The sequence below is a fragment of the Mandrillus leucophaeus genome, unplaced genomic scaffold, assembly GCF_000951045.1.
Source record: "Mandrillus leucophaeus isolate KB7577 unplaced genomic scaffold, Mleu.le_1.0 Scaffold335, whole genome shotgun sequence".
Classification (NCBI taxonomy): domain Eukaryota; kingdom Metazoa; phylum Chordata; class Mammalia; order Primates; family Cercopithecidae; genus Mandrillus; species Mandrillus leucophaeus.
In genome coordinates, this window is record NW_012103532.1 from 280,077 (window position 1) to 307,699 (window position 27,623).

A 27,623-nucleotide genomic window follows, 5' to 3' on the forward strand; every position below is an offset into this window, starting at 1 on the left:
TGAAAATCCAGAAAGCCAGGTTCAAGGTCCGGCTCTGCCACTGGCCACTGGCCTAAGCCGGGGTGAGAGCCCTCAGTTCTCCTCTGGAAAATGGGTATGCCCGCCCCCAGCCCTTCCTCGCAGCAGGTGGAAAGTATAGGAGAAGCGTCCTGTAGGGAGCCGGCCCCCGCAGGCAGTAGGCCTGACACTGAGCGCTCCCTCCTCCCCCACCATCCTGGCCTCCGAGGGGCCTGGGAAGCCCAAAGACCCTTCAGCTTCCACTAGTTTGCTCTGAATCCAAGTCTCACAGGTGGCCCCTTCTAATCGGGTGACTTTAACCAGTGTGTTTGGGGAAGGTAGTGACAACAGGCCCGGGGAGAGGGACTGAAGGTCTCCTCCCACCCACCTAGAGGCAGGTCTCTGGCTGGCTGGGCTGGGTGGGGGGCCCAGGAGGGCGGGGTGGGGAGCGGAAGGGGGCGTGGCCGAGGGGCGGGGTCTCCTGGGTCGAGGGGCGGGATCTCCTGGTACCAGCGAGAGCCAGCCGTCGCTTCCCGGACTTCAGTCCCCGCAGACGCCTCGCAGACGGTGAACAGCCACAGGCGCCAGGCCAGGCAAAGCGGGTGAGGAACTGGAGCTGGGAACAGGGGAGGGACCAGCGGGTGAAGGGGAGGCCCCTGACTCAGGCCCATTGGCGCCTCGCAGAGGACGGACGTGCAGTGGTGGGCAAACTTCGCATCTCCCTCTCTGGCCTCAACAAGTGTTTGGAGAGCAAGAAAAGTGGGCTGGGGGCTTGAGGGCGCGAATCCAGGCAGACGTGAACGAGGGAGTGCTTTTCAGAGTCCAAAACGCGGGAGCCTCCGAGTCCTCCGGTGAGGGGCATGTTGGATTTTCGTGCTGTCTGAAAGAGGGAAAAGGGGTGAATGATCACGGGTGATGGCTCAGATGCTGTCACCAGGTGGCAGGAGGCCGGGTGTCAGGACACCGTGTTTTCTCAGGCACATTTGTGTAATGCCAAGGCTGGAGCAGAGACCCAGGAGGCTCTTCCCTGCTGGCGGAGTCCCCCAGGTTGACGGGAGGGACCCCCAGATCACCCAGGGTTAGGGTATCCCCGCTGAGCACAGCGCCTGGCTGCGGCACACCCACCAGCGGGAACGGCAGGCCGAACCTGGAGGAGGTACCACTGAGAGACTGGGAGGCAGTCCAGGCAGGAGGGATGGCATGGTCACAGGTCTGGAGAAGGGAAATTCAGAAATGGTCGCACCTTGGGGAGCAGGGGAGAGGTGGCGGCACCGAGGAGCGGTGGACAGGTGAGGCCAGGGAACTCGGCAGAGGCCTGAGGAAGTAGAGCCTTGGCGGAGAACACCAAGCAACACAAAGAAGCCACCTGGTCCTGAACTTCCCCACCCCTGCAGGGACCCTGAGCTCTGTTTCGCCCCTCTCTGGCCAGCGACTGCTGCTGCCTCCTCCTCTCCCAGCTCTCCAGGGCGACAGTGTTTCCTTGCTTCGGTCCTGAAGGGGCTCCTGGAGACCATCTTTTGTGCAAGTAAATGTCGTCCCTAGTGGGAGGGCCACCTGGGCTTCCAGCCCACTGGTTGGTTCCCAGCTCAGTGGGGTCTGGGAGCCAAGCAAAGGGCAAAGGGACCCTGCAGAAATCCAAGGGGGAAGCAAGGCAGGATGCCAAGCTGCTTTCCTGTGACTTTCTTTCCTCAGTCCATGTTGGCCTGCCTGTGACCCCTGCTGTCAGTCACCTGCTCTGTTGGATCCAGGATGGCACCGTGGTGCTACTGTTTCCTCTGCCTCTTGGTACCTTCACCTCTGGGAGGGCGGTGCCTGGGAGGAAGTCAAGGGGACTCACAGCTTCAAGGGTTCCAAGTGGCCATCCCACCTCATGAGGTCACTGCAAAGGTTACGCAAGATAAGCCCTGGCACAGATGGAATAAAAGCACTCACTAAGGGCGACCCCTCTTACTCATCAGCCTGTTTACTCCTCACGCAGGGAAAAGGTTCAGGGCAGTGAAGGGCCCTCCCAAGATCCCACTCTGAGTGGTGGGATTTGAATTCAGGTCTGACTGCAGAGCCTGCAGCTTCCACTGAATGCCCCCTCCCACCCACCCCCAGAGTAGGCATTCAATAACAGCTAGTGTGCAGGGAGGGCTGCCCCACCGCCACCTGTCTTCTTCTCTCCCAGATCAGAAATCTATCTGGGACCCCCTCCAATTCCCCAGGTGAATCAAGGAATCCTTGGGCCCCAGGTTGGTATGAGGGATTCCCCCCAGGGAGGGTCCCCATCCCCCCGCTAAGCAAGTCTGTGATCCAAGGCATGCATTGGCTTAGAATGCAAAGGAGGGGAAGAGTGACATTTAGTTTCACCCCTACCATACCAGGCCCTGCGAGGAAAGCTTCACTGGTTTCCATCTCATTCCTGCCATTGTGCAGATGACGAAACGAGCTCAGAAACGGGACAGGACTCAGGGGGCCATAGACATGGCGGGGTTCAGCCCCATCCAGCCCGAATGACTCCAAGCCCAGTGTCCTTAGCTCCGCCCAGCCCTGGAAGAGTCAGATGCCCACAAAATGCACCCCCACCCGTCTCTCCTATCGTTTTTAGCCCCCGTGGCCTCCGGCGAGGTGGTGGAGACTGCAGGTGGGGTATGCAAGTTCTCCGGACAGCGACTGAGCTGGTGGCAGGCCCAAGAGTCCTGCGAGCAGCAGTTTGGCCACTTGGCACTGCAGCCCCCTGATGGGGTTCTTGCTTCACGGCTGCGCGATCTGGTCTGGGTGGGCCAAAGAGAGGTGCCTCTGCGGAGACCCCCGCAGAGGCGTGAGTGTGGGCCCCTGGGAAATGGGAGCAAGGGGCAGAGGCTCGGGGGACCTTAAGAGATAGGAGCCCACAGTGACAATACTTGCAGAATGAGCCGGGAGTAAGACCCCATTGCATCTCCAGGTTCCCTTGCCCTGGACTGGACGTCGGGGTTTGACTCTTGGGCAGGGGAACGCTAGCCCGCATTTCCTCCTCCCTGAGGTGGGGAGGTAGCCCAAAGCCTGGAAAGACCCCGCCGCTAAGCCAAAGGGCAGGAGCAGGACCATGTTCACAGGGGAGGAAACTGAGGTCGCGGCCCACGTGTCCCCGCAGGTGCGCGCACCACTGCAGTGCTGGTGTTTGGCGAGAAGACGGCTGACCGCGCGGCGCGGCTGCGGAGCCCCCTGCCTGAGCTGGCGGCGCTGACCGCGTGTGCTCACGTGCAGTGGGACTGTGCCTCGCCCGACCCCGCCGCGCTCTTCTCCGTTGCCGCGCCCGCGCTGCCCAACGCGCTGCAGCTGCGCGCCTTCGCCGAGCCAGGGGGCGTAGTGCGCGCTGCGCTGGTGGTGCGTGGGCACCACGCGCCCTTCCTCGCAGCCTTCCGCGCCGACGGCCGCTGGCACCATGTGTGCGCCACATGGGAGCAGAGGGGCGGGCGCTGGGCGCTGTTCTCCAACGGGAGGCGGCGCGCCGGGGCGCGGGGACTGGGCGCCGGCCACCCGGTGCCGTCCGGCAGCATCCTGGTGCTGGGCCAGGATCAGGACTCCCTGGGCGGTGGCTTCTCGGCGCGTGACGCCTTCAGCGGCAACCTCACCGACTTCCACCTGTGGGCGCGGGCGTTGAGTCCCGCGCAGTTGCACCAGGCACAGGCCTGCGCGCCGCCCCCAGAGGGCCTGCTCTTCCGCTGGGACCCGGGCGCCCTGGACATCGCACCCTCGCTGCTGCCCATGGTGTGGGTGCGCCTTCTCTGTCCCGGTACGACCCGCCCCGCCCCGGCCCCACTCCATGGCCCCGAATCCTTCCCTTCCAACCCTGGAACTCGATCCACCCCTTGCCAACCAAGCCACGCCTAGCTCTGGCCACGCCCTCTCCAGGCTGCAGTGCCAGCGAGCTCCAGCATAAGCCTGGTCCCAGCATAAGCCTCCCCCTTACCCCTACCCCGAGCTGGCCACAGTGTCCCTCTCTCAGGTTTCACATTGCCCCCTAACCCCGGGGCCGTGCATCCTGGCTCGCCAGGGTGCGCAGGACCCCTAGGGAGCCCTAACAGCTGCCCCGCGCCTGCCAGTGCCCTCCGAGGAGTGCCCTACGTGGAACCCGGCACCTCGCAGTGAGGGCTCTGAACTCTGCCTGGAGCCGCAACTCTTCCTCTGCTGCTACGCGACAGGTGCGCCCTGGCTGTGCCCCTGGGCGCTGCTGAAGGGAAAGCCGATGTGGACCAGAGTAGACTGAGAGGGGGTGAGCTATTGGCAAAGTCTGGGAATTCAGAATCATCTCAGAGCTTCAAGGTCTCCATGGAGTCTAAGCCACAGAGCAGTGGGTTCAGACGGACCTGAGGGTGAATCCAAATTGTGTGACGTTGGGCAAGCTCTTTTGCCATTCTGTGCCTCAGTTTCCCTATCTAGAACACTGTGTGTAAGACTCTGGACACACAGCCATCAAGGTGCTCTTCCTTCCCTGGGCAGCACGTGGTGGGTAGAGGTCGCTGAACAGGCTGGCACCTCTGGGCAGGGGTATTGCCCGGGGCCCAGCCTGGCATCCACTCCTTTGCAGAGACCTATCATCGGCTGCAGGATGCCCAGTCGTGGCCTGGCCAGGATGTTATCAGCCGAGTCAATGCTTTGGCCAATGACATTGTGGTGAGCTCCCTTTCAGGGGCTGGCGAGCCTGGGGGCTCTGTGGGTCACCTTGCTGCACCTCAATTTCCTCCCCTGTAATGGTGTGGCTCCTGGGGGGATCCCCTCATAACAACCAGACCCAGGGTCAGTGGCTCCTCTGCCCACAGCTCCTCCCGGACCCCCTCTCCGAAGCCCATGGGACCCTGTCCCCAGCGGAGGCCTCCAGCTTCCTGGGCCTTCTGGAGCAAGTCCTGGCGATGGAGATGGCTCCACTGGGGCCGGCCGCACTTCTGGCTGTTGTGCGCTTCCTGAAGAGGGTAGTGGCCCTCGGGGCTGGGGACCCTGAGCTGTTGTTGACAGGCCCCTGGGAGCAGCTGAGCCAACGCGTTGTATCTGTGGCCAGTCTGGTCCTGGAGGAGCAGGTGGCTGACGCATGGCTGTCCATCCGTGAGGTGAGGCTGGCAGGGCTGGGTGGGCAGAGGCCTGGGCTGTGGTTCCAGCCTAGCCACCAGCTGGTTGTGTAGCTGTGGCGGAGTCAGCACCTAGCTCTGGGCTCCATCTCTGCATCTATCGGGAGAAGCTTCTCTTTTGTCTACTTGATAAGTTTAATTTCCACAAACAATTGCACTTGAGGCTGGGCATGGTAGCTCATGCCTGTAATCCCAGCACTTTGGGAGGTTGAGGCGGGTGTATCACATGAGGTCAGGAGTTTGAGACCAGCCTGGTCAACATGGTGAAACCCTGTCTCCATTAAAAATACAAAATTAGCCAGGCCTGGTAGTGGAAGCCTGTAATCCCAGCTACTCAGGAGGCTGAGGCAGGAGAATCACTTAAACCCAGGGGGTGGAGGTTGCAGTAAGCCGAGATCACACCACTGCACTCCAGCCTGGGTGACAGAGTGAGACTCTGTCTCAAAAAAAAAAAAAAAAAAAAATTGCACTTGACCAATAGCTTCTGTAGTTAAATGAAATAAGAGCCGCCAGTTAGTAAGAGCCTCCCCCATCTCCAAGAACCTGCTGACCACCTTAAGTGGGGGATCTATACGGAGTGGACAGTCCACCTTGTCTGCCTAAACAGCCCAGACACTCTGGACAACATGAGAGGTGCTGTCCAGATGGAGAGGCTGTTGGAAACCTTGTCCTGGCAGAAGTGGCTGTCGGCCTGGGAGTGATCAGTCCAGAGCAGGGAAGGGAACAAGAATCATGAACAGTGCCTGCAAATTATCTGGGGTTGAAGAAGCAAACCTGGTACCCCTGGTGGGCCTCAGAGGACAGATTTGGGACTAGGACATGGGGGTAGGGGAAGACGGCGTAACACAGGAGGCTGGTTCTATGGAATGATTCGCTATGGGTAGTGGGCTCCCCATCCTGGGAAGTGTGCAAGCCCATAGTTGATTAGGGATCTGAGGCACTGCAGACTGGGGAAAGCCAGACTGAAGCTCAGTTTTCTTCCCTGGGGAATGGGGATGATCACACCAGCCTTGCTAAGGCAATGGAGAGGCATTAGGGATGAACAGTGTGACTTGCCCAGCACAGAGTAGGTGCCCCATGAATGCAGATTCCTCTCCTCCCTCCCCTGCTCTCACCACTCCCACCCATGGCTTTCCTTTTGCAATCTCAGTGTTGAGCACCCATTACAGGTCTAGCACTGAGCCACAGCGAAGGGGTAGGCATGGCCCAGACTTCTAAGTGTGCTCTGGTTGGCAAACAGGAGGATGGGGTGACTTGGGAGATATAATTGGATAGGTCGAAGGAGGTTGGGGCACGCAGGTCTTCGAATGTCAACCTGAGGACCCAGGACTTGATCCTGGAGTCCTTAAAGAGCCACGGAGGGTCTGGAGAGGGTAGGACCACCTCCCAGATCATGGAGCGTTCATTCCAGCACTCAGGGCAGGCAGCAGTGGGGTGCAGAGTGTGACAGGAAGCTGAGATGCAGCATCCTCCCAGGTGGTTGGTGGGCCTATGACCCTGGTGGCGAGTGTGCAGCGCCTGGCACCCCTGCTGAGCACCACAATGACCTCAGAGCAGCCCCGAATGCGCATCCAGCACCGCCATGCTGGTGAGCCTGCACCCACCTGCCCACGCGGCTGGACTCAGACCTCCCTCCTCGCCCTGGTGACTGGGAGCTGTCTGCACTTCCACAGGCACTCCATTCTGTTTCCTGCCTTTGCCCATGCTGTGCCCTGAATCCAGAATGCCCTCTCTCCCTTGATCTCCTAGCAAATGCCTATACATCCTTCAGAACCCCACATGGGCATCACCCCCTTTAGGAAGCCTTCCCGTTTTAGCTCTATCCTCCACCGAGAGACAGTTCCTCCCGCCTCTATTACCCCAGAACCTTGAACATGTCTCTCATTGCATTTCTGGCAATTACATAATGGGATTATCTCCCTCCACGGGACACTCGCTAAGTGGTAAGCCGTCTCTGCATCTCGGGGCCAAGCCCAAGTACACACTCGGTGAATGTTTGTAACCTGAATGGGGGTGCACCTGTGGTGAAGCTTCAGGTACAAACACGTGTCCTTTGGGCTCCCATCAGTTTCTGGTGACTCATCAATATTCAGGTCCTGCCTCGCGGTGACCGCCCCCCCCTTCTCAGTGACCCCCTTCCCCTGGAATTGGAAAAGTCAGATTTGCCTTGGGCAAGTTGCTGAACCTCTCTGAGCAGGAATGGTGGACTCTGAGGCCTATGGCAGGAAGAGAGAGATCCAGACCCTGCTAGCTGGGCTGGCTCAGCAGAAAGACCTCACTCCGAGGTCCAGCCACCCAGCCCCGTTTACCCCCAGGCCTGGAGGTACGCAGCTTACGCTTGAGGGAGGCCAGCACGAGGGGCTGCTTCTTCACAATGCCCGGTGGGCGTCCAGAGGGGCCCGGCCATATCCACATTCCTGCAGGTGAAGCGAGGCGACTCCTCGGAAAAGGTGGGTGAGGATGAGGGGGTGTCGAGAGCCCTGTTGGGTTCTGGGTCAAACCTCAGCTCTAACCATTGCTAGCTGTGCTACTCATCTTTCAGAGTCTCAGTTTGCTCATCTGTAAAATGGGCACATTACTACTTGCCTTGTGGCTTATGAGGTTAAAAGCACCCACCACATAGTGGTGTTCACTTAGTCTCCTCCACGGAACCACGCACATCTTCCCTCGGGAGTGGGTAGTGGAGGGAGACCCCCTGTGCTTGATGCCATGCAGTGGTGGGGGATTAGGGGAAGGGGCAAAGGGCCTTGGAGATGTGAGGTTAAGCACATAGACTGTGGCTGCTTGGAATTTTGACTGTTCCACTTCTTAGCTGTGTGATATTAGGGAAGTCATTTAACCTCTCTGAGCCTCAGTTTCCCTATCTGTAGAGTGGGGAGAGCATCACCCTTAGGGCCAGCTGGTGGTGCTTGCCCAGCCACCGGGTGGTGCCTTAGTGCCCCTTCCACTCAGCCAGGCCTCTCTGGAGTCACCGTGATCCACAGCTGGTTCACCTCCAGAGTCTTCCAGCATACCCTAGAGGGGCTGGACCTACAGCCCCAGGCCCCTGCCAGCTCAGAGGAAGCAAACAGGGTGCAGAGGTGAGTAGGCGCCACCTGGAAGGTTGTGAGGGCCTGTGTCCCCTCCCCAGGAAGGCCAGAGCCCGCGTTCTGGTGGGTGCATGTGTCCTTAGCAGCCCAGGGCCCACCGTTTCCCACCTCTGCCCGACACACACACACTTCCGCACCTGCCAGAGGTGAACGGCTCAACTCCCGTCTGGGGTTCTGGCTTCTGGGTTGGGACTTACCCAAGTTACCAGCAAGTCCCTAAGGCAAGACTGAACCAGGTGCCATAATTCCTGATACCTCTTTGGACACAGAGGCTGCCACCTCCACCGCAGGGGCCTGAGTGACATGCCCCAGCCAGGCACCATCCCTCCTCCACAGCCACCCTTGAAAGCTCCCATTCTGCCCACAGGTTCCTAAGCACCCAGGTGGGGTCAGCCATCATCTCCTCTGAAGTGTGGGACGTCACTGGAGAGGTCAGCATGGCCGTGACATTTCATCTGCAGCACCAGGCCCAGGTACTGGGTGGCGCTTCTGGGAAGCAGCCATCCTGGTGCATGTGTCCTGGCTCAGTTCCCCCAACCCCCAATATTTATTCATTGGACAACCAAGGCCTAATAATGCACACAAAATGTACCTGCAAGTCACCTCCATTGTCCTCAAGGGAATGGGAAGGGAAGCGATTGACTGCAGGGGCACCTTATGGCAGGTGGCATTAATGAATGGCGCATTCATTACTCCTCCAACTGTGCACTTTATCCACAACTTGGGAGGGCTAATGTGATTGGCCCCAGCTTGTAAGTGGCAGAGCTGGGATTTCATTCATTCTAGGTCTGCATAACTTGAAAACCCGTTAGTTCTCATGGAGTCATTCACTGCGGCGTGTGCAGTGAATTCATTCATTCACTCTCTGCAGTGTGTGTGCAGGAGCCTTCACATATGAATGTGCTTCATACAAATAAAAATAACCTCAATGTCCATCAGTAGGGGACTCCTTTAAAAGTTTTGTAGGTCTGGGCACGGTGCCTCATGACTGTAATCCCAGCACTTTGGGAGGCTGAGGAGGGCGGATCACTTGAGGTCAGCAGTTCGAAACCAGCCTGGCCAACATGGTGAAACCCCATCTCTACTAAAAATACATAAAAGTTAGCCAGGCGTGGTGGTACACACCTGTAGTCCCAGCTACTGGGAAGGCTGAGGTAGGAGAATCGCTTGAGCCCAGGAGGCGGAGGTTGTAGTGAGCTGAAATCACACCACTGCCCTCCAGCCTGGGCGACAGAACAAGATTCTGTCTCAAAAAACAAAAAACAAAGTTTTGTAGATATATATGGTCAGCCCTCCATATGGGAGGGTTTCACCACCAAGGATTCAAGCACCCATGGATGGAAAATATTCAGAAAAAATAGCATCTGTACTGAACATCTATAGACTTCTATTTTGGGGGGCATAAATAAGACAGTATAACAGCTATTAATACATTTATATTTTATTTTCTAAGCAAGATTGCATAACAGCTATTTACATAGCATTTAAGTTGTATTAGGTATTACAAGTAATCTAGAGATGACTTAAAGTATACAGGAGCATGTGTGTAGGTTATATGCAAATAGCATGCCATTTTATATAAAAAACTTGAGCCTTGGCAGGTTTTGGTATCCTTAGGGGTCCTGGAACCCATCTCCTGCAGGTAATAGGGACCAAGTGTGCAATGGAATAGTCAACTGAAAGTTGTATAGGGATTGGGATATTTCTGTATAAACTGACATGGAAAGATCTCCAAGATATGTTAAATTTCATTTCACGTTTAATACACAAATTTCTTCTCCCTTCTGAAACACTGGAATGTTTCAGAGAAAGCTATCTTCTTTGCTCACAACCAGTAATCTTGGACACACACACACACACACACACACACACCACTGCTTATCAGTCTCTTGTATATATCCTCCCAAGACAAAAAAAAAAAAAAGTCAAATTGATTGAGGCCAGGCGTGGTAGCTTATGCTTGTAATCCCAGCACTTTGAGAGGCTGAGGCAAGTGGATCGCTTGAGGCCAGGAGTTTGAGATCAGCCTGGGTAACATATGAGAACTCATTCCTACAAAAGAATAGAAAAATTGGCCAGGCAAGGTGGCACAACATCTGCAGTTCCAGCTACTCACGAGGCTGAGGCAGGAGGATGGCTTGAGCCCAGGAGTTCAAGGCTGCAGTGAGCCATGATCACACCACTGCACTCCAGCCTGGGCAACAAAGCAAGACTCCGTCTCAAAAAAAAAAAAAAAAAATCAAATTGATTGAAATGTCTAAATCTACATATGCTAAAATGCATCCATGTTAAGCATACAATTTGACAAGTTTGGACCAGTGTATATACATGTGTACCACTGCCCCACTCAAGGTCTAGAACATTTCTACCTTCCCAAAAAGCTTCTTTGTGCCCCTTCCCAGTCAGTGTTCCATGCTGCTACCCCAGGAAATCACTGACCTGCTTTCTGTAACCGTAGATTGTCTGTCTTTTCTTTTCTTTTCTTTTTTGAGATGGAGTTTCGCCATTGTTGCCTAGGCTGGAGTGCAATGGTCGATCTCGGCTCACTGCAACCTCCGCCCCCTGGGTTCAAGCGATTCTCCTGCCTCAGCCTCCTGAGTAGCTGGGACTACAGGCATGCGCTACCACGTCTGGCTAATTTTGTATTTTTTTTTTTTTTTTTTTTTTAGTAGAGATGGGATTTCTCCATGTTGGTCAGGCTGGTCTCGAACTCCCGACCTCAGGTGATCCGCCCACCTTGGCCTCCCAAAGTGCTGGGATTTGCAGGTGTGAGCCACTGTGCCCAGCCCTGTGTCTGTCTTTTCTAGGATTTCATGTAAATGGAATCATCTAGTATGTGTTGAGGCCTGGCTTTTGCTCAGGTCCCATTGTTGAGAATCATTCGTGTTGTTGCACTTTTCAGTAGCTCGTTCCTTTTTCACTGCTGAGTAGTATTCAGGTATATAGATGTATCATGATTTGTTTTTCCATTTAGCTGTTGACAGAGATTTGACTTGTTTTCAGTTTGGGCTACTATGAATAAGTCTGGTATGAACATTCATATACAAGTCTTTTTGTGGATAAATGATTTCTCTTTACTAGGTAGATTCCTGAAAGTAGACTTGCTGAGTTGTAGCATAAGTGTATTTTAACTTCCTAAGAGACTGTCAAACTGTTTTCTAAAGTGGTTGAACCATTTTTACATTCCCACTAGCAGCGTTGGAGAGTTCCAGTTGCTCCACACCTCTGCCAACATCCTTGTCAGTGTTTTTAATGTCATTCATTATAATAGTCATGTATTGATATCTCATTGTGGTTTTAAGCTGCAATTCCTTGAAAACCAATGATTCTGGGCATCTCTTTATACACTTATTAAGCTGTCATATATCTTCCTTTGTTAAATGCATCTTCAAATCTTTTCCCCAATTTTTAAATTATTTGTTTTATTATTGAGTTGTAAGAATTCTTTATATATTTTGGATACAAGTCCTTTGTTAGAAATATGTCTTGTGAATAATTTCTTCTAGTCTGTGGCTTGCTTTTCGTTTTCTTAATAGTGTCTTTGAAAGATAAGTTTTTAATTGTGATGAAGTCCAATTTATCAATTTTTGTCTTGCATAGCTCATGCTTTTTGTATCCTATCTAAGAAAGCTTTGGCAATCCAAAGGTCACAAAGATATTCTCAAGGAAGTTTATCACTTTAGCTTTTACATGTAGGTGTATAATTTATTTCAACTTAAGTTCCATATATTATGAAGGTAAAAAGGTTGAAGTTCATTTTTTTCCATATAGACAACCAGTTCCAACACTGTTGAAAAGATTATTCTTTGCTCCCGTTGAATTTTCTTGTCATCTTTGTTGAAATCAATTGTCTGTATATGTGTAGATCTATTTCTGGGCTGTGTGTTCTGTTCTAGTGATCTATATGCCTATCCCTATGTTAATTTCATACTGTCCTGATTAATGTGTCTGTATAGTAAGCCTTGAAATCAGGTAGTGTATCCTTCAACTTAGTTTTTTGGGCTTTTTGTTTGTTTGTTTGTTTGTTTTTTGAGATGGGTGTGATCTCTGGGTGTCGCCCAGGCTAGAGTGCAGTGGTGCGATCTCGGCTCACTGCAGTTTCTGCCTCACAGGTTCAAGTGATTTTCCTGCCCCAGCCTCCAGTAGCTGAGATTACAGGCACACGCCACCACGCCCCGTCAATTTTTTGTATTTTTAGTAGAGACAGGGTTTCACCATGTTGGCCAGACTGGTCTTAAACTCCTGACCTCACGCGATCCATCCGCCTCAGCCTCCCAAAGTGCTGGGATTATAGGTGTGAGCCACCATGGCCTAATTTTGTTCTTTCTCTTTTTTTTTTTTTTTTTTTTTTTTTTTTTTGAGACAGGGTCTCATTTTGTTGCCCAGGCTGGAGTACAGTGGTATGAACACAGCTCACTGTAGATTCAACCTCCCTGGCTCAAGGGATCCTCCTCCCACCTCAGCCCCAGCCCTTCAAGTGGCTGGGACTACAGGCGATCTACCATGCCCAGCTAATTTTTCTTTTTCTTTTTCTTTTTGTAGAGACAGGATTTTTCCATGTTGCCCAGGCTGGTCTCAAACTCCTGACCTCAAGCAGTCCACCTGCCTTGGCCTCCCAAAGTGCTGGGATTACAGGCACGAGCTACCACACTCAGCCTTGTTCTTTTTCAAAGTTACTTTGGCTATTCTAGATTCTTTGCATTTCCATATATATTTTAGAATCAGCTCATAAATGTCTATAGAAAAATGTCTATAGAAACCTACTAGTATTTTGATTGGCATTGCATTGACTCTGTATATCAATTTGGGAGAACTGGCATCTTTCAATTCATTATGAAGACATAGCTTTCCATTTATTTAGGGTTTTTACATTTTTTTCTCAGTGATATATACCTTTCAGTGAACAGATCTTAGAGATATTTTGTTAAATATATTCCTAAGTATTACAAAGTTTTGGATATTACCAGAAATGGTATTGTTTTCTTAATTTTAAACTGTTCATTGCTAGTATACAGTAATATAATTGATTTTTGTACAATGATACTATATTCTGCAACCTTGCCAAACTCACTTAGTACTTACAGTAGCTCTTTTCCTGAATCTCTAGGATTTTCTACATACATGCTCATGTTGTCTGCAAGTAAAGGCAGTTTTTGTTTCTCCTTTCCAATCCATGTCTTTCTGTCTTCCTTTCTTCCTTCCTTCCTTTCTCTCTCTCTTCCTTCCTTTCTTTTTTTCTTTCTTTCTTTCCTTCCTTCTTTCCTTCTTTCTTCCTTTCTTCCTTCCGTCCTTCTTCCTTTCTCTCTCTCTCTTCCTTCCTTTCTTTCTTTCTTTTCTTTCCTTTCTTTTCTTTCTTTCTTTCTTTCTTTCTTTCTTTCTTTCTTTCTTTCTTTCTTTCTTTCTTTCTTTCTCTCTCTCTCTCTCTTTCTTTCTTTCTTTCTTTCTTTCTTTCTTTCTTTCTTTCTTTCTTTCTTTCTTTCTTTCTTTCTCTCTCTCTCTCTCTCTCTCCTTCCTTCCTGCCTTCCTTCTTCCTTCCTTCCTTTCCTCCCTTTTCTTCCTTTCCTTTCTTTCTTTTTCTTCCCTTGTTGCACCAGCTAGGATCTCTGGATCAATGTTGAATTGGATGGTGAGGCCAGCCATCCTTGTCTCATTCGTTATCTTAGAAGGAAGGCATCTAGACTTTCACCATTAAGTGTGATGTTTGGGCTTTTTGTAGATGTCCATCAAATCAAGTTCCCTTCTCTTCGTGGTTTGCTGAGAATTTTTATCATGAATGGCCTTTGAATTTTGTCAAATGTTTCTTGCATGTTGATATGATCATATGGTTTTCTCATTTATTTCATTAATCTAGTAAATTGCCCTGACTGATTTTCAAGTGTTAAACCAACCTTGGATTCCTGAGATCAGTGTAATTTGATTATGGTTATATATATATCTTTTATATATATTGTTGGATTCAATTAGCTAGTATTTTGTTGACGATTTTTGTGTTTATGTTCATGAATAATGTGTTCTATAGTTTCCTGTACTGTCTTCCTCTGGTTTGGGTGTCAGATTAATGCTGGCCTCATAAAATGAGTTGGGAAGAGTTCTGTCCTCTGTGAATGTTTGATCAGCTTCACCAGTGAATTCCTCTGGACCTCGTGTGTTCTTTGTGGAAAGATTTTTAATTGTGCGTTCTGTTTCTTTGATTGATACAGGTTATTTGAGTGTTTTATTTCTTCTTGAGATGGTTTGGTAATTTGCGCCTTTCAAAGAATGTGTCCATTTCATCCAGGTTGTCAAATTTCCAGCACAGAGTTGTTTATACTGTTTCCTTATGATCCTTTTCACATCTGTAGACTCTACAGTGATGTTTTCTTTTTCATTCTTGGACAGTCTAGCTAGAACTTTGTCAATTTCGCTTATATTTTTATTTTTATTATTTATTTATTTTTGAGGCAGTCTCTCCCTCTGTCGCCCGGGCTGGAGTGCAGTGGCACCACCACAGCTCACTGCGGCCTCGACCTCCCGGGATCAAGCGATCCTTCCAGCTCACCCTCCCAAGTAGGTGGTACTACAGGTCCGTACCACCACGTCTGGCTAATTTTATTTTGTATTTTTCACAGAGACAGGATCTAACTGTGTTGTCCAAGCTGATCTCAAACTCCTGGGCCCAAGTGATCCCCCTGCCTCAGCCTCCCAAAGTGAGCCACCACGCCCAGCCTTGTTTAATATTCTAAAGGATAAATTTTTGAGATTTTTATACATTAAAAATTTAAAATATGTTAAAATAAAAATAATAAAAGCAATGTGTTACTCATTGTGACAAATTCACAAAATATAGAGAAGGATAAAGACAAAATGTTATTACCCAGAGATAACCGCTATGAACATTTTGGTGCATTTTACTTAAGCTGTTTTCTGGGCACATAACACTATATGCATGTATTTCCTTTTGCAAAATGAAAGCCCTTGCTTTCAGTGGAGCCATGCAAAGCATGGCGCTGTGTAAATCTTGAGCAGGTTAACCCTCCTCTCTGAGCCTCAGTTTCCTCATCTGAAATTGCATGAATTTATAGCTATCTCTTAGGTTGCTATGAAGATCAGCTACAATAAAGGACATGAAAGTGCTTGGCAAGACACAAAGTGAGGTGTGATTGCCATCACCCTCGCCAGTCAGGACAGATGGCCCAAGTCCCAAGCTCAGGCTACTTTCACTACCTAGACTGGGGCTGGTACCACTAGCCGCTTGATGTGTCTTCACTGCTTAATGACATGTTATAAAATCTATATTTTTGTCATTGTTTAATTACAAAAGAACTAACACATGCATCGTAACACATTCAAACCCAGACCTAACCACTGTTAAGTTCACTGTGTGTTTGCTCCCACACATGCTATGTGTGTACGTGTGTGTGTGTTTTCACAAGTATGCAGACCTGAATTTTTCACATAAATGGGCTTATGTGAAATAAATGGGCTTATGTGCCCAATGTTGTGAATTCTTCCTTTACTGAACAACGTATCACAGAGATCTTTCCACATCAGTAGCCAGAGGTCTGTGTGTTCATCTTACCAGAGGCAGTATCCCAAGGAGAGGAGACGCACAGTTGCTTAACCACTCCCCAGTGATGGCTGCTTAGCGCGTTCCCAGTTTTTCCACCTTCCACACCAGAAAGTCTGCACTCTCCTCCCTCTGCCTCCCCTCTGCCCCTTCATCCACAACGCATGGTGGGCAACCCCCCCGGTCCCTAAAATGCAGAGTCCTTGGCATCCCTCCATTCTCCTGGTCTCTCTCCTTTCCCATCCACACTCACACCTGCACCGTGCTGCTCAATCCACGCTCATGCACCTGCCCTGTCCCTGTCTCCTGCCTCCAGACCTTCCGTCACAAGCTGGTGGAGCCTGTCTGTGCTTTCTGGAACTACAGTATCAGGTTAGTTTCCATTTCCAAGGTTTTTTTTGTTTTTGTTTTGTTTTGTTTGAGATGGAATCTTGCTCTGTCGCCCAGGCTGGAGTGCAGTAGTGCAGTCTTGGCTCAATACAACCTCCATGTCCCTCAAGCGATTCTCCTGCCTCAGCCTCTCAAGTAGCTGGGATTACAGGCGCCCGCCATCACTCCCAACGAATTTTTGTATTTTTAGTAGAGACAGGGTTTTGCCACGATGGCCAGGCTGGTCTCAAACTCCTGACCTCAGGTGATCCACCCGCCTTGGCCTCCCAAAGTGCTAGGATTACAGTGAGCCACCGAACCCAGCCTTTAAGATGATTTTTTAAAAAGATGTCCACTCTGCTTGGGGATGAGGCAAGACTTACACATGGTTTTGACCTCCGTTCACCATCTGCCTTTCAGGGTGACTCCAGGCTCCTCCCAGCTCTAGGACAAGCTGGGGCAGGAGGATGTGTTACCCAGCAGGCAGTGAGCTCCCTGTCATGAGAGTATGTGCAGGAGGAAGCACTCACTCTGTGAGATGCTAGGAAGGGACTCATCTGTCAAATGGGTGTTGAACTTGATCTATCTGAGGCCAGGGCCCTAGGGCTCTTGAAGGAGCAGAGCAGGCTCCAGGGATTAGCCTGGCTCCCTGCCCTGGATCTTTAGCTGAGGTAGGGAACCTTGGTCCCAGTGGCTCAGTAATTAATGAAGTTGATAAACAGCGATCACTGGTATCAGCCCCGCCCTCCTACCATCCTAAGAATGTCAAGCATATTTTATAGGTGAAAAGCTGAGACCCAGGAAGGGGCGGTGACTCCCCAAGGTCACGTAGCTGGTTAGAGGCAGGGCGGTGATGGGCCCCAGGCTTTGGGGAGAGCCTTTCCCCTGCTTGCTCCTGGCCCCTCACCCCCTTGTCCACCTTATCTCAAGAGCCCTCTGTTCCCTCCCCATCCCCCAAGCCCATATACAGGGGGTGCCTGGGCCACCACGGGCTGCTCCGTGGCTGCCCTGTACCCGGACTCCACCGCCTGCTTCTGCAACCACAGCACCAGCTTTGCCGTCCTGCTGCAAATCTATGAAGTACAGGTGAGTGCACGGTGGGAAGGGGGTGTCAGGAGGGGGGTCCTTAGCTGGAGGTGAAGAGAAGAGCCAATAGATAGTAAGAAGAAGCCTCTGAGGGATGCCAGCTGTCATAGATTGTGGGGGACAGGGCTGAGCGCAATAGTTCATACCTGTTGTCCCAGAACTTTGGGCGGCTGATCACTTGAGCCCAGGAGTTCAAGACCAGCCTGGGCAACATGGCGAAACTCCATCTCTACAAAAAATGCAAAAATTAGCCAGGCATGGCGACTCACGCCTATAGTCCCAACTACTCAGGGGGCTGAGGCAGGAGGATTGCTTGAGCTCAGGAAGTCGAAGCTGCAGTGAGCCAAGATCATGCCACTGCATTCCAGTCTGGGTGACAGAGCAAAACCCTGTCTAAAAATAAATGAGTAAATAATAAATTGTAAACAACTTGTTGAGGGGAAACTCTAAGGGGACATCAGGAGGGGCTGGACTCACTGGAGCTGGAAAGGGGCCCTGAGTGGTCACTTGCTGAGAAGTCAGGTGAGATGGGACCTGAACCTCAGGAATGCTGGGGTCACCTGGCATGTTGAGGGGCACGTTAGAGAAACAGGCTACCAAATGCACTTTTCCTGTAAAGTCAGGGCCAGGCATGGTGTCTCCCACCTATAATCCGACCACTTTGGGAGGCCAAGGCAGGCGGATCATTTGAGGTCAGGAGTTGGAGACCAGCCTGGCCAATATGGTGAAACCCCATCTCTACTAAAAATACAAAAATTAGCTGGGCATGGTGGCCCGTGCCTGTGGTCCCAGCTACTCAGGAGGCTGAGGCACAAGAATCACTTGAACCCAGGAGGCAGAGGTTGCAGTGAGCTGAGACTGCGCCACTTGCACTCCAGCCTGGGGGACAGAGTGAGGCTCAAAAAAAAAAGAAAAAAGAAAAGTCAGAGCGTGGATGCTTTTCCACATCATGAACGATCCACCCACAGCCCCATTCTGACGACACTCCATGGTCCCTAGGATCCCTCCCCGTGAGCACATCGGTCAGCGCTCTTAGTAGCTGTCCAGTCGGTGGAATCTGGGCCAGTTGGGGTCAGTCTAGGAAGAGCCAGCAGGAGAGAAGGACATGCTCACACCTGCTTATTAAATGCCTACTGTGTGCAGGCCTGGGCCCTGCTGGCTGCTGCTGCACTGCAGACGTGAATATGGCATGGGGGGCCTTACAGTCACCAGGCGGGGCGAGGTCTGGCCTGGGTCGGGTCTGGGTGGTGCCAGGGGGTTTCTCTGTCCCTCCACACAGAGAGGCCCTGAGGAGGAGTCGCTGCTGAGGACTCTCTCATTTGTTGGCTGTGGTGTGTCCTTCTGCGCCCTCACCACCACCTTCTTGCTCTTCCTGGCGGCCGGGTGAGGAGGGTTCACCACCGTAGCCTGGCAGCCTGGGCCCTCCCCGCCTCGCTCAGGCCTCCATGTCCCCATCGGTCGGGTGTCCACCCTTGGTCCCGGCAGAACCTCGGTCTGAGCCTCTCCTTAGGATGTGCAGGGTCCCCTGTGGAGCTGCTTTCTTTCCCTCCACCTGCTCAGGCACAGGGGACCGGGCAGGACAGGGGCCTGCGGAGTGTGGGGACCGGCAGTGGTCTTGTTAAGTGACTCCTCTGTCCTCTCCAGGGTCCCCAAGTCAGAGCGAACCACAGTCCACAAGAACCTCACCTTCTCCCTGGCCTGTGCAGAGGGCTTCCTCATGACCAGCGAGTGGGCCAAGGCCAATGAGGTGGGCGGTCAGTGGGCGGGCCAGAAGCCCAGGGAAGCCTGGGAAAGTGCCTGTGGGTTTTCCTAGGGTGACCCCCTGCCCCCCACCATTTTCACTTGGCTCCACTTCCCTGGGGAGGAGCCCGGCCCAGGGAGGAAAGGCTCCAAATGGTGGAGCGGGGCCCAGGCTGCTGCTCAGAGGCCTCACCCGCTGACACTTCTTTGGGTTGGCAAGGCCAGGCTGGGCACAGGGCTGCGGGGTCGGCCTGCACCTGCGTCTGACCTTGGACCTAGGTGGGGATCCCCACCCTCCCCCACTCCCACAGGTGGCATGTGTGACTGTCACAGTCGCAATGCACTTCCTCTTTCTGGCGGCATTCTCCTGGATGCTGGTGGAGGGGCTGTTGCTGTGGAGGAAGGTGGTAGCTGTGAGCATGCACCCGGGACCAGGCATGCGGCTCTACCACGCCACAGGCTGGGGTGAGGCCTGCTCTGCGCCCGCACTCTCTTCTTCCCAGCTGTACCTTGCATGGCCGACCCTGCCATCTAATACGGCCCCACGCTCAGCACTCAGCACCCAGCACCACTCAGCATCCGGCATTTAGCATCACCCAGCACCCAGCAACACCCAGCACCCATCTCTGACATGACCTCAATTTCCTTAGTCCTATTAACCTCCAATTTACCCAAGCCCCTTCCTCATAATCCGTCTCCACTTCCCAGCCTCCCCTCTCCATCCACAGTGCTGTCTCCCCAAATCTGAAGCCAGTCAGTCGCCCAGCCTCCATCTCTGGAGACGCCCAGCTGTAGCTTCCAAAGCAGCCTCAACTCTCCCCGCTCCCAAACTACTGTGGCTCCAATGCCACCCCAACAGTATCAGAGCCCCCAGCCCTGCTCCTTGGACCTCCCCAGTGCCCCAAGTACAACCTCCAGTAGGGGACAGCTGCAGCTTGGCGGGCGCGGTTCTGGGTCCTGGAGAAGAAAGAGCAGGTGACCCGGCCTTGAGACCCCCTTCTCCCTCCCCTAGGCATGCCTGTGGGCATTGTGGCAGTCACCCTGGCCATGCTCCCCCGTGACTACGTGGCCCCTGGACATTGCTGGCTCAACGTGCACACATATGCCATCTGGGCCTTCGTGGGGCCTGTGCTCTTCGTACTGACTGTGAGCGGGGGACCTGCAGGGGAGGGGTGTGTTGGGGACGGGGAAGGCCTCTCACCCACTGACCCCAGGTCTCCAGGCCAACACCTGCATCCTGGCCCGTGTGGTGATGGTCACCGTGTCCAGCACCCGCCGCCGTGCCCGCATGTTGAGCCCACAGCCCTGCCTTCAGGAGCAGATCTGGACCCAGATATGGTGAGGCCCCAGAACAGGGGGGCCAACAGGAAGCGGGAAGTGCAGGGTCAGCCAGCGCCAGGCATGAGGCTCACCGGGCGAGAGCATGTGCGAGTCTGTGTCCAGAGCGTGGCCGTGTGGCCATGCCCGAGTCTGTGTTGAGTATATGGGTGCATATGTGTCCCCGCATCTGTGTCACACATGCTCGGGCACGTCAACTTGTGTCAGCATGCACCTCTGCACCCGTGCATCCATGCGTGTCACATGTGGGGATGGTCACTGATCCGTGTGAGGGAGCTGTGGACATCAGCCACTGTTCGAGGGGTACACTGTCTACGGAAGGTACTGATAGCCTACAGGAGACAAAGTAGGGGAGACCCTCAAATCAGGGCTAGCCCCAGACGTTCAGGGTTAGCTCCAGAAGTTCAAGTTCAGGGTGAGGACCTGGGTCCCTGTTCCTGCCAAAGACCCCCATCGCCCTCCGGGGTCACGCTCTGCAAGAGGGGGACCCCGCTGGCCTCTTTTCCCAGCCCTGCCTCCTTGCTGGCTTTCTCCTTCCCCACCCATCCTCCACCAAGCACAGGGCAGCCCAAGCTGGGGGGGATCCCCGAAAAGCCAGGGAACCCCAGGGCCCTTAGAGAGGGAGAAGGGAGTCCTGACCCCATCCCTGCTGCTCCCACTGCTCAGGCTTCGGCCCCTGCTCTGAACAGCTACCACCCCGTTCCTTCCAGCCAGGCTGGGGGCTGGGACCCCATCTCCCAAGTGCCACTACCCTACTTCATGCCACCTCTGTCTCTGAGGAGGGGGCAACAAAGTCCAGTCAAAGGTTCTGGCTCCCTCTAAGTCCTGCTGAGCCATGGCCCTAGCCCTCAGCTGCCACCCCACTCCAGGCACTTACAGGTGCTGCTATCCCTGGAACCCTGCGGGGAGCTCCCCAGGCCTCCAACCCCCGTCAGCCCTGCCTGCCCTCCTACAGGGCCACGGTGAAGCCTGTGCTGGTCCTGCTGCCCGTCCTGGGCCTGACCTGGCTGGTGGGCATCCTGGTGCACCTGAGCCCCGCCTGGGCCTACGCTGCCGTGGGCCTCAACTCCATTCAGGTACCTCCAGCCCCAATCTTCTGGGACTAGGCCCTGATATGCATGAAAGCTCGGAGGGGACGACCGGGGTGTCAGGGACTGGGGCGGGGGGTGAGCCCTCCATCATAGGAGACATTCAACAGCAACTGGGACATTCTCTCTAAGAAGGAGTTTTGAGGGTGGGGGGAACAGGCAACCTCCAATCAACCAGCGGTTCGTGCAGGAGGCTCCTGGGGCCCCTCTGCCCGCTACGGAGGCTTAGGCCCAGAAAGAGGGTGTTAAGGCTCACTGTGCTTGGACACTCAGGGTCTGGCAGAAATTCCAGCCCCTTAGCTGGTGCCAGAGCCACTTAGTTCTTGCCAGGAAGCTGGGGAGGGGATGCAGAGCATCGGTCACCTCCCGCTTGGGGTCTGCGGCCTGCTGGGATAGCCGTTTAGAAGAGGTTTGGTGAGGAGGCCTGTTCATGAGGCTGCAGGAAAGGGCCCGGGCTCCCCGGGTCTCTCAGGGCCTGTGTCAGGGAGGGGGCCAACTAGGTCCCTCTTGGGAGATTGGCAGGTCTGTGGAGGACCAGAACATTAACCGCAGTGACAGCCAGGGGGCTGGGTGCTGGGAGTCAGGGAGGCCCACCAAGGCCCTTCCTGGCCCCTCCCTTTCCCTCGACCTCCCTGGACCATTCCGCCAGGCACCTCTCCCTGTCACCTGCCCCTCTTGCTCCCCGCTTTCCCGGCCCGGGTCCCCCTCAGGGCCAAAAGGTAGGTGGGCGAGGACCCAGGCTGGACTGTGCCAGGCTCAGGAAGTCAGGTGCAAACTCCACCCAGGGTCCGTGTGCCCTCCGAGCTGGGGACCCTCCATCTTTTCCTTGAAGAATGGGAGCCAAGGCAGTAACAGCCACTCACAGTGCCTGGGTGCTCCCTCTGAGCCCCAGGCCAGGCTCCTATTTTTATCTCTCAACAAGCCTTGTAAGTGGGGAAACTGAGACCTCATGGGGTCACCTGCCCAAGGCCCCCCAGGAGGCAGCATCCATGCTGGGACACCACTCCAGAGTCTGTGTTCTCAGCCACAGGGCATCCAGCTGACTGCAGATGGGTCCTGGCTGGTCCCTGGGAGCATGCTTGGACCCAGTTACTCATTCATCCGTGTGCTATTCACAGCTCGCCCGGTGTGTACCAGGCACTGTGCTGGGTGCCAGGCCACAGCAGGAAATGAGGTAGCAAAAAGCCCCTGGATTTGTGGAGCTGCCCTTGGTAGAGCAGGAAGACCATGGCCACGATGAAGAAATGAAGTGTTCAGTGAGGGGACGAGGCAGGGGAGCCCTCTTCCAAGCCCCACGCCCCCCAGGGCTTCATGGCTGGGTTCAGTCTGGCTGGCCCCTGGCGTGGCTTCTCCACCTGTCACACGATGGGGCAGGTGGTGGCATCTTGTTGCCATGGCGATTCCTCCAGCTCTTTCCCAGGTGCCCCTCTCCACATCATGGGGCGTTGGATCCCTGATGCTCTCCGTCCTCACCTGTGCCTCTCAGGTGGGCAGAGACACAGCCATGGGGCAATGCCACCGTCGCACCGTCTCAGCTCCCTCCCGTCACTCCTTCCTCTCTCTCTGTCCCAATCTTGGTCCCTGAATCTTCTCTGGTTCTGTCTCTCAGGCTCCCCCTCTGTCACTATCCCCCTCTCCCTGTGCCCCTCTCACCCTCTGGCCGTGGATGTTTTTTCTGGCACTGACCCCACCTGGCTCTTTCTGGGTCTGTCTTCATGTTTCTCCACTTCTCTCCTCGGATTGTTTTTTGTTGGTTGGTTTTGTTGTTGTTTTTTTTTTTTTTTTTTTGGAGATAGAGTCTCATTCCGAGGGCAGTGGCACAATCTCGGCTCACTGCAACCTCTGACTCCCAGATTCAAGCGATTATCCTGCCTCAGCCTCCTGAGTAGCTGGGATTACACACCTGGATAATTTTTGTATATTTAGTGGAGACGAGGGTCTCACCATGTTACCCAGGCTGGTCTTGAACTCCTAACCTCAAGTGATCCTCCCGCCTCGGCCTCCCGAAGTGCTAGGATTACAGGCATGAGCCACCATGCCCAGCCCTCTGACACCGGTCTTTTTATCTCTGCCTCTCCATCTCCATGTGCATGACCTTCTCTTGCCCCTGCCTAAGGCAGCCTCAGATCACCCTTGAGATGCTCACCTGGTGAAGGCAAGGAGAGGCTGCCTTAGGCAGGAGCTCAGAAGGCAGGAGTGGGGTCTGGGCCCTGCCGCTGACAGTCACATGACCCTCTTGGGCTCAGGGCCCTGTTCTCTCAGTCCCTCTCCCCAGGCACAGCCTTTCCCTTCACCTCTCCTTTGGTCTCTTTCTCTCTGTGTCCACCGAGGTCTCTCTGTGTCTTCCCCTCGCACTCCACCTCCATCCCTATCCCCCTGTCACTCTCCGTCAGTCTTGGGTATAAGTTGGGTACATCCCACTCTTAGGAGGGTGACCAAGTGACCAGGGAGGAGGCCTGGGACTCAGGGATGAAACTCTGCCCAACCTCATTCACTCTCTGTAAGTCATTTGTATCTTTCTGGCCCCTGTGCCGGGTTGTGTCCAGGGAGAGCAAAGCCTCACTGCCATAACCAGCCGTAGCTCACACTTGCCCTGGTGGACAGAGCCTTGTTGTGAGGCCTGGAGAAGTGGCACCCGGCCTCCATTTCTACATCTAACTGAAGGGGATCAGATTCCCACCCGCCTCATGGGATCATCGTGGAGTTTGGCTGACATAACATTTGCCAAGGCTACGCACGATACCTGGCACGTGCTAGGAATCCCACGAGTGTGAGCTCATTGTTTTGTTCAGTTGTTCAACACGCACTCCCCTAGCACCTCCCCGTGCCCTGGCTGGCCTGCACGCTGGGGGACATGGAGATGCCCAGGGCCAAAGAATTCTGTGACATTCTCAGCCTGAGGGAGAGGCAGACATTAAAACCACACAACCACAGTGTGTCGTGACTGAGGCCAAGAGAAAACGGGCCTTGGTCAAGGCAGTGTGGGGACAGAGGAACAGCTCCTCAGAGGCAGAATGGGCCACCTGGAGGGGGTCACTCTCAGCCAAGACCTGACAGCTGTATGGAGAGGGGGAAAAGAATGTTTTAAGCCGGGGGAGGGGCATGGTGGGGTCAAATGGCGGGGAGGCATGAGGGGTAAGGCTGGTGAGAAATGGGGCAGGAGGGAGTGTGGGGGGCAGACAGCATAGGGTCCTCAAAGCTGTCGTAAAGAGCTCAGACTTGGCCAGGCGCAGTGGCTCACGCCTGTAATCCCACCACTTTGGGAGACTGAGGCAGGTGGATCACCTGAGGTCAGGAGTTCAAGACCGGCCTGACCAATATGGTGAAACCCCATCTCTACTACATACAAAAAATCAGCTGGGTGTGGTGGCAGGTGCCTGTCGTCCCAGCTACTCGGGAGGCTGAGGCAAGAGAATCGCTTGAACCAAGAGGGTGGAGGTTGCAGTGAGCCAAAATTGTGCCATTGCATTCCAGCCTGGGCAAGAAGAGTGAAAACTCTGTCCAAAAAAAAAAAGAAAGAAAAGAAAAGAAAGAAAGAAAAGCTCAAATTTTGTCCTGGGGTAGTTGGGAGCCATGCAGGGCGTCAGGCAGGTGCTGGTGTTCTTGGGTCAGCATTTGGAAAGATGCCTTTGGGTGGTGAGGAGTGGGTAGAAGGAAATGGAATGGAGAAGGCAGTGCAGAGGCTACAGAGAAAGAACAGGCTGGGCGTGGGGACCTGGGAGTCTTTGGGGGTCTGTCTTGGAGAATGGGGGTGATGGTATCACCACAGTTGGTGCCTGGGCACCAGGGAGACCAGCCAGGCTCCTGGGCTCCAGCTTTCAGGCCTGGGAGGCTGGAAGGCCCCAGGGAATTCCAGGCCCCCACCTGTGCCGTCCTGCCTGGGCCGCAGCACAGGAGCAGCTGCCTGTGACACTGCCCAGGGGTGATCCCAGGACAGCCTCAGGGCTGGACCACACTGGAGCTTAGGACCCATTCCTCTGTCCCCCACCCCCAGCTCCTGGTCCCTCTCCATCAAATGCGGAGAATGAATCCACCCCCACCACAGACTTGCTGCGAGGGTCAAGTGAGGGCCCAGATGTGATGGTGCAGGGAGGGTGGTGAGGGCCTCTTGGTCCCACGGTGTGGGAAGAGGGAGCCAGCTCCGCCCCAGCCACTGTGTGAGTCCCTCACAGGCAGCACCTCCCATCCCCTCAGGAGCCAAGTCCCGGCCTCATCTCCCCTTTCCAGATGAAGAGACGGAGACTCAGGGAAGTGAAGGCCACTCAGCTAGAGGCACAGGGAGAAGGCACTCCCAGGGCTGTTGTCCCAGGACCTGACTTGGCCTTGGAGCCTCAGGAAGGTGTCCCCCTCCTAACCCTACCGCACAGCATAGCGAGACGGTGAGGATGGGACAGGCCCAGGATGGGGCACAGAGGACTGGCTGGAGTCAGAGAGGCTGCCTGGTGAGCAGAGGCTGAAGGTTGGGGTTGCATGGGACAAAACCCCTTCTGCTCCCCCGTCCTGCTAAATGCCACAGCTACCCCTCCGCAGGCAGGCACGAGGGCAGGGCCGACTTACTGCCCATCAGCCTGTCTCTGGGTATCTCTGCGAGTGTCTCTGCCCCTGCGGGGCGCCGGGACCCCAGGCAAGGCCAGGCTATGGGGGATGGGGTCGGGGGCTCAGGGCTGAGGCATCGCCCACTCGCTGGGTCTGTCCTCAGGGCCTGTACATCTTCCTGGTTTATGCTGCCTGCAATGACGAGGTGAGTCTGGGGGCGCCGGCTGCAGGGAGGGGGGTCCGAGGGGTGGGGAGGGTCCCTGACCTGACCTCCAAGCGTTCCCCCAGGTGCGGAGCGCCCTGCAGAGGATGGCTGAGAAGAAGGTGGCCGAGGTGCTCAGGACGCTGGGGGTGTGGGTGGGGGCGGGAGGCCCCCAGAGCCAGGTCCCAGCCCCCACATCCTCTCCTTTCAGTCCTGTGCCAGCCCTGCCAGCTGGGGGACCAGCCTGAGGCCCCCAGGTTCCTGGGAGGCAACCCGAGGGAGCCCCATAGCCTTGGCTCCACCCCGGAGACTCGCGGCTCTCAGAGGTACTCTCAGCACCCAGGTGGGGATGCTGCCCAGTGCCTCAGTTTCCCCAGCACTCAGGCAGAGCTGGGAGGACAAGGGCAGATCCTTTTAGTCCATCTGAAAAAAGGAAACCAGGGCCCAGGAAACTCTGCAGCCCTGTGGCTTGAGCAATGTCCTGTCACTCATTCCCCACTGCCAGGAAACCCGGGCTCCTGGGGCCTGGCCCAGGCATAGACTTGTCCAGGGTGACCTTCCCTGGGGCTGCATGCAGAAGGGTTTAGGGGATTCCTGGAGATGGTGAGTAAATGGGGTCGGGACTCTGAGGCAGGGCATGGGTTGAATGACTTCGAGGCCAGGCCAGAGGTTCCAATCCTAGCTCCCAGTCACCTCCTGTGTGCCCCTGGGCAAGTTCCTTTCCCTCTCTGGGCCTCATTACTAATCTGTGAGGTAAACCTTGGAGTGGATTCTTAGAGTATTGGATCCTGAGGGCCCCACTCCCAGGATGGGGGAGCAGAGAGAGCTCTCCCTGCCTTCATCTCTGAAAAGTTTGCATTTTCCTCACTAGGGACCTATGGCCCTAGAACCCCCTCAGCCTTCTCCTCCATTGCAAACCCGGAGAGACAGGTGAGGCTGGGACAGCGTGGGTCACACAGGGCTCTGCTAGGGGGCTGGCAAGGCCAGCAGGCAGGGTCAGGAAGCCACAGGGCCTGGGTAGGGCCGGGATGGGGGCTTCCCTAGGATCTGTTTCTCTGTTCCTGGGCTGAAGGGGCCCAGGGACGGGGAGCTGCTGGCCGCAAGCTGGCAGAGGCCCCTATAGCCAAGGATCCCCAGGGCAAGGGGCAGCAGAAGGAGTGGGAGCCACCCCTGTGACAGCCCCTCTGTCCTCAGGCTGTGGAACTGACAGCATTCAAAGCTTCAGGTACAGTCCCCACCTCAGCAGGTCTCCTCTTTTCTTTTTGGGCCAGGACACCCGCTAAGCCCCCCTGTACCAGGATGGAAGTGATTTGAAATCAATATACCCAACCTCCCACAATTGCAGAGGCCCTCCCCTCACTCCACAGGTCCCCTGGGAGCACTGGGGGCCTGTCGGGGACCAGGCAGTACCCCTTGGGAGAGCTTCGTTAGAGAGTAGGTCATGGAACCCTAGTCTGAGCGGGCGCTGCCAAGGAGCACAGCCTGCCTCCCTCTGTCCTCCCCTCTCTCTGCCCCCCAAGTCCAGCACCCCCCCTCACCCTCTGA

At 54.5% G+C, this 27,623-nt stretch overlaps 1 protein-coding gene across 1 annotated transcript; it reads left to right on the plus strand.

Moving 5' to 3' along the window:
* Positions 1–1,230: 1,230 nt before the first annotated feature.
* Positions 1,231–27,623, plus strand: ADGRD2 (adhesion G protein-coupled receptor D2). The gene is made up of 22 exons (XM_011988695.1): positions 1,231–1,286; positions 2,168–2,235; positions 2,588–2,800; positions 3,113–3,754; positions 4,065–4,163; positions 4,550–4,635; positions 4,782–5,066; positions 6,561–6,672; positions 8,041–8,164; positions 8,541–8,646; positions 17,019–17,174; positions 18,454–18,557; positions 18,819–18,921; positions 19,226–19,379; positions 19,927–20,060; positions 20,137–20,252; positions 21,208–21,328; positions 26,040–26,081; positions 26,165–26,233; positions 26,886–27,008; positions 27,273–27,303; positions 27,538–27,623. Exons 1-22 carry the CDS (start codon positions 1,231–1,233, stop codon positions 27,621–27,623), a joined length of 3,030 nt encoding a protein of 1,009 aa, XP_011844085.1.

Excerpts from the sequence above, each read along its gene's own strand:
- ADGRD2 (XM_011988695.1), top strand. The coding sequence starts at position 1,231 with ATGGTCGCACCTTGGGGAGCAGGGGAGAGGTGGCGGCACCGAGGAGCG. Across the intron at positions 2,236-2,587 it reads AATCCTTGGGCCCCAGGTTG|CCCCCGTGGCCTCCGGCGAG; the intron begins GTATGAGGGATT and ends TATCGTTTTTAG. Across the intron at positions 26,082-26,164 it reads ATGCTGCCTGCAATGACGAG|GTGCGGAGCGCCCTGCAGAG; the intron begins GTGAGTCTGGGG and ends GCGTTCCCCCAG.